General features: G+C 39.2%; 2 protein-coding genes across 2 annotated transcripts; one reads left to right on the forward strand and one right to left on the reverse strand.

Annotated features, from left to right (window-relative positions):
- Positions 1–52: 52 nt before the first annotated feature.
- Positions 53–1,325, reverse strand: apoa4b.2 (apolipoprotein A4 b, tandem duplicate 2). Its single transcript, XM_087806407.1, has 3 exons — positions 1,275–1,325; positions 694–844; positions 53–629 (listed from the first exon to the last, which is right to left on the reverse strand). The coding sequence occupies exons 1-3, from the start codon at positions 1,312–1,314 to the stop codon at positions 53–55; spliced, it is 768 nt and encodes a 255-aa protein (XP_087662533.1). The 5' UTR covers positions 1,315–1,325.
- A 3,255-nt stretch (positions 1,326–4,580) lies between these two features.
- On the forward strand, positions 4,581–6,651 carry LOC148067624 (uncharacterized). The gene is made up of 4 exons (XM_087805154.1): positions 4,581–4,680; positions 4,745–4,786; positions 5,790–5,940; positions 6,013–6,651. The coding sequence occupies exons 1-4, from the start codon at positions 4,599–4,601 to the stop codon at positions 6,566–6,568; spliced, it is 831 nt and encodes a 276-aa protein (XP_087661280.1). The 5' UTR covers positions 4,581–4,598; the 3' UTR covers positions 6,569–6,651.
- The last annotated feature ends 2,131 nt before the right edge of the window (positions 6,652–8,782 follow it).

Consider the following 8,782-nt stretch of genomic DNA (forward strand, 5'->3'; position numbering starts at 1 on the left):
TAAATAATTTGGAGAACATTGGAGTCCAGAGAACCCGAGAGGTCAGTCTGAATTACATGGAGTTGACAAAGGACTCATAGAGGCTGTCGAGACGGGCGCGGAGGTCCTCGGTGTAGGGGTTCAGCTTCTCCTTCAGGTCAGCGACGTATGGGGAGGCCATCTCCTTCACCTGCTGGGCTCTCTGGGTCAGCTCGCTCTGGACCTGCTCGGTCATGGGGGCGATGTTGGCCTTGAAGTCCTGCACGTGCTGGTCCACCTTCATCTTCAGGTCGCCGGTGTAGGGTCCCAGCTGGGCCTGCAGGTCCTTGATGCTCTGGTCCAGGGTGATCTTCAGCTCCTCGGTCTTCTGCATGACGGCGGCCCTCATGGCATCGGAGTCCACGGAGTCGGCGTAGGAGGCGATCTCCTGCTTCATCTGGTCCACCTTCAGCTGGATCTTGACCTTCATGTCCTCGGTGTAGGGCTCCAGCTTCTCCTTGGCAGCCATCATCTCCACGTTCACGCGCTCTCTCAGCATGTCGGCCTCGGTGCTCACCTTGACGATGAGTTCCTTGGCGCTGGGAGGAAGCTGCTCCTGAAGGGAGACGGCGTACCTGCTGGCCATATCAGTGCTGTCAGCCAGACGAGAGCTGCGGGAGAACACAAGTTAGCGCCACCTTCTTCTAACAACCGCTCGGATCTCTCGGCACTCACTTCATCTCCTGTCCGAACTCAGACTTGCGGATCATGTCCAGGGTGTCACTGGCGGTACCAGTGATTTTGGCAACATGATCCCAGAGGGCGTCAGTGAGCACCTCCATCTGAGGCTTGGGGGCATCAGCGTGGAAGAGGTTGGCATTGCAACCTGGCAACAGAGAAGACAATAAACACAAACTTAGATTTAATTCAACTGCATATTTCTCTAATTACACAGTTACTTATTTCAATTTTCTGCCAAAAAAACAGTTTTTCTTTGAAATATTTCATTTTTTAAGTTAGAATATACAATAGTTTAACTCAAAGTTGAACTGAATATTTGTTTGAGGTAACCCTTGTGTTTCCTCTTGACTCGGGGACAACACAAGGGTTAACAAAATGTACTTGTTTAAAACTTTCAAGTGTATATTTGAGTATAGATGTTTAATATCAGACATTGTGCCTCATTAAAAACCAAAATCACTTGAAAAAATAAATATCCAAAAATAGTTTACATCAAATAATCATTATTATGTTGAGCTTTTTTTTTCATCTAGTAGTTTAAAACCAAAGAAAACTTCAATCTTCGAGAGACTCACCGCTGAAAACAGCCAGGACGAGCAAAGCAAGGACCTTCATGACAGCTCTCTGATCTGTGAACAGACACAAGGCTCTTCAGAAGGAGCAGCAAGCATTGGATTCCCACCGTAGTCCTGATCCCGCTCTTACCTGTGCAGGTGTGAGTGTCTCTTCTAGTCCACTTGACAGTGCTTGTGCTCTTCTGCTATAATTCCGCTGCTTTTATAGGCAGTCGGGATGTAAAGATTCCAAAGTCCAAAGTGTTAATGCCTCGCTGTCACCCTGCTATCATCGGTGACATCTTGTACTAGGTGCGAGCAACACTCACTGACTAGTAGATGTCGTTAATCATCGGGTTTATTACGTCTGATTGAAGGTTTGTCGTCTGACCTCCTGTTCCTGGACAGAGATAACTGGGCCAAGAAGATGTTTGATTGCTTCAGCCCATGTTCGACGTCACTGAAACATTTCATATCCCGGAGCGCCAGGAGTTCCTGATGTGTCAGTCTGGTCGAAGGTCGGCAGACTCCGTGGATCCTGCGACCTCTGCAACGTAGTGATCGAGTCATTTCACTTGAGACCTATGACAAAGTCCAATAATCAATGTTGCGTGGACGAATACAAACTTACAGTCACATTTACAGGTAATAACTTGTGAACAATATTTCAATTGAATGTGTGTCTCTATGTCTGGTCTGTCTGACAGTTTTTAGTAACATAACAGATGAAAGTTTGAAAAATTGTGGATGATTGGAACAGTTGATTAGATTTTGGTGGAGACCATATTTGACTACACACAACGGTGATGTCCAAGAATCCTCAGAAAACATTAATTAAATAAAGACTTACCTCTTCCATAAAATATACTTTTTTTTGTCTTTATTCTGTTTTTTTCCCTTATTTAAGATGATCAATTATTTTGCTTGATTTACTTTGATTGGAATGTTTGGAACGATTGATTGATATTTCTCTTTATATTTACATTTAAATGTCATTATATTGTCTGATAATTTTGGACATTTTATATATAAATGAGAATGAAGCTGATCACGCGTTTCACAAAATGTGGTAAACCTTGTTGTCTTTGTTTCAGCAAAGCCCTCGTGAAGATCACGATAATTTTGACATTTAAAATGACGAAACATGTGAACATTTGAACATGTATGATACATGTGTGAAACCATATAATGCACTTCTGTGTCTATTACATGAGTCAACCACAGGGTGGCGCCTGATCATCCCACAAAGGCATGATCATGGTTATTATGATAAAGTAATACGTGAGTAAGCAAGTAATATTTGTAGAGCGCTTGATGCTTTTATAGTGATCTTCTACTTTAATGAAAAAAAGAAAAAACTAAAACATAATATTATTACACTGGTTTAGATTAATTTGATAAATACACGTACACTTTAAACTTTCTGATACAGCTGACTTTTATCCGATAATCAGAAACATGGAATGATACATTTAAAGAGAAAGAGTTAAAACGTGATCTTGTTAAGTGAACTAGTAACGTAAAGACAGTTATTTTGATGTAAAATATGGTTTCAGTTTCAGCGAAATACCACACAGTGATGTCAGAGGTCATGATGGATAAGAAAGAAATGGAATTTAAGCTAGATGAAATCAAAGCACTGGTTTGCATATTATCAGGTTTCAGGTTGAAAACAAGCTCAACAGAGCTTCTGTCATCTGAATGTCAACAATTTTGATTTTCTTAAATTGAATTCTGGCTTATTAGGAGCCTTTATTTTTTTTATATTTTTTCTAGCAACCCCCACAACAGTGCAATTGTCTTGAAAACTGAAATGTCTCCATTCACAGCCAACATATGTATTTGGTTACTTCTATCTATCTTCTACCGTTTATCCCCAGAAATAACTTCTGCTTAAGGAGTAAGTATTCCTGGAGTATGTCAGTTTTTAAATGAAGAGCCGCTTCAATCGGCTTCTCTCGATGGAGGAACATCAGTCCTACTCTGAGTCCCTCCCGAATGAATGAGCAAAAAACCTCATCTGCAACGTCCAACTTTGAATATCTTTCTTCACCACAGCAGCTGATACCTCAATTTTGAGCAAGACCCTTATATACTTGAACTCTTCCATCTGAGGAAGGATCTCTCCTCCAACCTGCACCGGGGGGGGATCCTTTTGCAACGGAGGATTTAGATCTAGATCTAGATAAGCGGATTTTAATACAAAACAAGCCGAAGGGACTTTTGGTGTGAGATCCCTTCCGGGAAGTTTTAAAACTTTCTTTCAGTACTTCAGGCATTGTAGAGATGAGAGGTCACCATCTCAGATCCACTCCTGTTAAACTGATAGTTCACCCAAAATTTTAAATTTCACTCATTTTCTGCTCACCCTTATGTCGAAAAAGCATTGGGATTATTTTCAGAGTATATATATAGTATATATATATTATATATAGAATATTATAGGAAAAATGTGTGTTCATTTTAACGTAGCGACTGATGCTCACTTGTCTTCACCTTCATTTCTGTTCAAAAAAGACAAAGTTGAAAACATCCAAATACCTCCATGGTGTTCGTCTGTAATGTTCCTCTTGTATTGAAGTCTCGACATGAGGTATTGTTTTGAAAAATACTTACTTAATTCTCAGTCTTTAGGTATGTTTGTAGCAGAAGCTCCAGGCTACAAGCTTATGCTTATTTAATCACATTGCAAATGTCAGTGCGCAAGATTTACTCTGATGGCCTGGTAGCTTCCACTATAAACAACCTTAAAATATAGACTTCTTTAAGTTCGTCTGAACAATTCAACAATGTTGAGGATTCAATACAAGATGGACATTACAAGATGGGGGTATTTGGATGTTTTAAAATGAAGACAAAGACAACTGAGAATAATTTGCTTCACTCAAATGGACTTCCATTATTACCTGTAACTCTAAAGAGTGGAAAGATTACTCTGAAAATAATCCCAACTCTTAGTCGGTGAGTAGAAAATGAGGTCAGTAATTTGAATGAACTTAACCTTTAAGCAGTCCGGTCACCGAGGAAGAGTTGTGTAACAAAGATGCATGTGATACTGCGCGAGTCACAATTTAATCGTCAAGGAAAAGACTTTCTAACATGTCAAAATGAAACGAAAGGCCCCTAGCTTGTTTCTTATCTTGAACTCTATGGATCATCATCAGTAATCTCTAAATGTTCTTGTTGAAAAACATCAGAGAAATTCTTACAGGTTTTGCTCTCATGCATATTTTCCGCTGTCGACACGTCATGTGGCCGCAACACAACCGTGACAACATGGCAGGGACCTGTGGACTTTGGCCGTGGACTACAACTGTCATCACTGCCCCGTATATATACACACCCATGATAAGGTGCAGACTCACACACCCACACTACTTCAGAGAAGGTGAAAGAAAGAAAAAAGAAGTAAAACAAAAACAAGCAGGTGAGAATTTGTAGATTAAAAAAAAAATTTGTTGGCGGATGTTGACACTATGACTGTCTTTCAGACATGAAGGTGTTTGTGGTTCTGGCTGTCGCGCTCCTGTCGGGTGAGTTTCTCTCAAGGTGTTGATCTCAGGTGTGCGACTCACACACCGTGGAGCGACTGATCAAAGAATGGAGTCGAGGAAACTGATCATGTTTAAGTTGATTTTCATCAACAGCTCCAACTGTGGGAGTGTTTTTAACAGACGTGGCTAATGATCTCTCGCATCGTGGTGATTTTAAAATCTTTTCTGACCATCAATATCTAGCAAGAATAGTAACAGTTCATTTTATTTAAGGCACCTTACCAAAAAAAAAGGACAGGAACTTGAAACGTTCAACACTGTAAAGTCTTTTTAAGAAAAAGCTACTAAAGATAAAAACTATAAAACGAGATGAACAGTGTTTACAGAGTCAGTCAAGCTGTGGACGGTCAATAAGTGACAGGGAAAATAGCCTAGAAGTGTGTGTCATCTTTGTATAAATCACTTCAAGATATCCAGACCTTATAATCGCGTTGATTCTTAAAGCACTCATTTCTAATTTCACCTTTTTTTGTATTTCTTTAATAAACACAGCAAACAATCAACTAAATATATGATATTTGTTGACTCGCAGTGAACAATAAAAAAAACAAGTTCTCTTCGTGATTTATTCAATATTTAGTTATTGAACCAATTGTATTTAGTGTATTAGAGTCATTGCTAGTTCTTAACAAACAACTCCAGAACAAAAACAAATATATTATCATTATAGGTCAGAATATTCAGAACCAATCCTGGTACAAGACACTTTAATCATGGTCTTGGCCAATAGCAGCAAAAAAACAAACAAACTTGAACCTCAGCTGAAGGATAAAAATTTGCCACAATAAAATTAAAGTTGATTTATTTTAGGGGTTTGGTTGTTCGAAAGAGAACCAGCAGCAGTTAACAGCCATACAAGTGAACCCTGCAAAATTAATTCCTGATGGAACTACAAAACGTCAATCCAAAACTCTGGATGCAAAAACAAACCAGAGTAAAGTAGTAAACTTAGTTTAACTGACTTCCCTGTCTCTACTCACAGGTTGCCATGCCAACCTCTTCCATGCTGACGCCCCGAAGCCACAGATGGAAGCACTCACCGATGCATTTTGGGATCACGTGGCCAAAGTGTCCGAGACCGCTGAGGAGACTCTGCAGATGATCCGGAAATCACACATCGGAGAGCAAGTCAAGTGAGTTCAATAGAAATCGAAGACAAACTCCTTTCTAAATCTGATAGTTAAGATCCGATCTTGCCCCCGCAGTGCTCACCTGGCAGAGAGCGCCGACATGGCCGGTAAGTACGCCGTCACCCTGCAGGAGCAGCTTCCACCTGCGGCCCAGGATCTCGTGACCAAAATCAGCAGCGAGGCGGGAACCCTGAGAAACGTTCTCACTCAGGAGCTGAGCTCGGTCACAGAGGACATGAAGACCCAGATACAGCAGAGGGTGGACCAGCTCAAGCTGGAGGTGGCCACATACGCCGACTCCCTGGATTCTGAGGCCCTGAAGGGCCTGCTGATGCAGAGAAGCGAGGAGCTGAGGTCCGGCCTGGAGCAGAGCGTGAAGGACTTCCAGGCCCAGTTGGAGCCCTACACGGAGGACCTGAAGCAGCAGGTGGACCTGCACCTGAAGGATTTGCAGAACTCAGTTTCCCCCATGACCAAGAAGGTCCAGGGTGAGCTGAGCCAGAGAGCCAATTTGGTGAAGCAGATCATGGCCCCGTATGCTGAAGACCTGAAGGACAAACTAGACCCCTACACCCAGGACTTTCAAACCCAGATCATGTCCCTCTATCAGTCCTTTGTCAGTGAAGACTAGGCAACTTTCATATATATATATATTTTAATAACTTATATTTTTATAAATTAATTTGTATTGGGTGTGAAATGAAAACTACATTATTTTTGTAACATGAAAATAAAATATGTGAATAAAAAAATGTATGTGCATTTGTGCCAACTAAAAAACTAGAGCCAGGACACGCACAGTTGACAGTTTTACAGCCTGGAAAACCACAGAGAACACGGGATGTTAACAGGTCACAGCATGTCTGGTTCAGGTAAAGTTTCCACTTATTTACTTTAAGATGGATTTGATAATTCGTGTCTATGCTTGTTGTCGTCCTTTCACAAAAACCTTTGACTGGAAAAGTAAAAGAAACAAAATGTAAAAAAAAAGTAAAAGGGCGAGTCACCTTAATTGAATGTTGCTGTTTTTTTGATGGATGGATGGATGGACGGACGGACGGACGGACGGACGGACGGACGGACGGACGGATGGATGGATGGATGGACGGACGGACGGATGGATGGAAAAATGGAAAGATAGATCGACGGAAGATAGATGCATCGATTAATGGATGGATGTACTGATGCATGGTTGGACGATGAGCAAATGGAAGGGTATATGGAAGGATGCTTTAATGGGTTGATGGATGTAACCATTTAATTAATCATTTTTGTGTTTCCTTCTACTGTATTTTGAACACTTCACTGACTGGTTTATTGATCTTATCAGTGTCCAACGTGGAGGTCAGAGTCCAAAAGACACACACACACCTACACACAAGAGAGTAAACCAGGCTAACACAGATAAACACATCACGTGCTTTTAATCATCACATGTGTCTTTTAGTTTGTGTACGTTATTAAATCAAAGGATTCAAGAAAGTAATGAAACATTTACGTATACATAAATACATATATAATGTAGTTTTGCTTATGAATAGATGAGTCAAAAATAGCATAATAAATATAATTCAGGTGATCAATTATATCATTACTCCTCGATCAATAGTGTGTCCCACTCACAGTAAAATATATCATCATTTTAAATACAATACTTAACAAATCTTCATTTGACTAAAGAAGATAAAAAAGATTTTTATATCTAAAAATCAGAAAAACAAAAAGGGTTAAAAAAAAAAGTTATAATTAAAATATTAAACCATTAGCATCTATGATTAAGTCACCAAAACCTAATACCGTTTAAATCACAACAAAATATTTTAATATGTATAAAATGGTAATTTCGAGAAAATTTAGGGTAAAAATATTCTTTCTTTCTTGCTTCAGCTCTAACATTTGTTATTGACCTGAAATATAAAATACTTGTAGTTACATCTTTACAGGACAGTAATTGCTTCCATTATTTTAAAAAAAACCTTCATTTTGGCAAATTAAATAATCCAAGAAAGTCTTCTAAACTTCGTATCCACTGTATGTTAATCTGTGTTAAACATGTTGTTTATTTAATCCTGATCGCACGGGTGAGTCCAGGGGGGAGATTATGTGAAGATAAAGAGTTAACAGAGAAACTGATGCTCCATGATAACAGGAATTCTTTCTTTCGACTCCATCCTGTTGTTTTTCAAAGCAGCAGCACAGAGCCGGGCTGGTTTTGTGTGGAGATTAGGCATTGTCAGAAAACATCAGGGTTCCAGATTAGCTCTCTGATTACGATGCTAATCTCTGAAGGTTCGTGCTCCAACTCATCGGACCGTTTTTTTTTTAGAGCGAGTCGATCCCATTCGGCAGCTTTGATATGACTTTATATCACAGGTATCAGACGTACATACGTGTGAAACGTTCATTTATCACTGATGCTAATCTAGATTAACAAGGAAATAGGCCAGAGGTTTTGAGATATTGCTCACACGATTAATTAGTATCAGATTACCCCTGAAACAAAAACACGTTGTTAAATGTGTTTTGAATGGTTTATAAGTTTGTTTTAAAAGTTGTGAATTTGTTTAAAGTTCCGTAAATTTGATTCAACATGATGAACATTTATTATAAATGTTTTTTGTTGTTTTACAACAGTTTGTTATTTTTGTTTGTTAATTTGTTTAAATATTTTGTAAATCTGATTTTAATTTGTTCACTTATTATCTAGTAAATCTGACTCAATAGTTCATTTTTTTCAATTATGTACATTTGTTTATATAGATTTGTAAATAGTTGAAGTGCAATTTTTGCTTTTTTTTTTCCAATAGTTTGTGAATTTGATTCAAAATTATATATTTTTATTTAT

This window comes from Callionymus lyra, chromosome 13 (assembly GCF_982586985.1).
Source record: "Callionymus lyra chromosome 13, fCalLyr1.hap1.1, whole genome shotgun sequence".
NCBI classification, from domain to species: domain Eukaryota; kingdom Metazoa; phylum Chordata; class Actinopteri; order Syngnathiformes; family Callionymidae; genus Callionymus; species Callionymus lyra.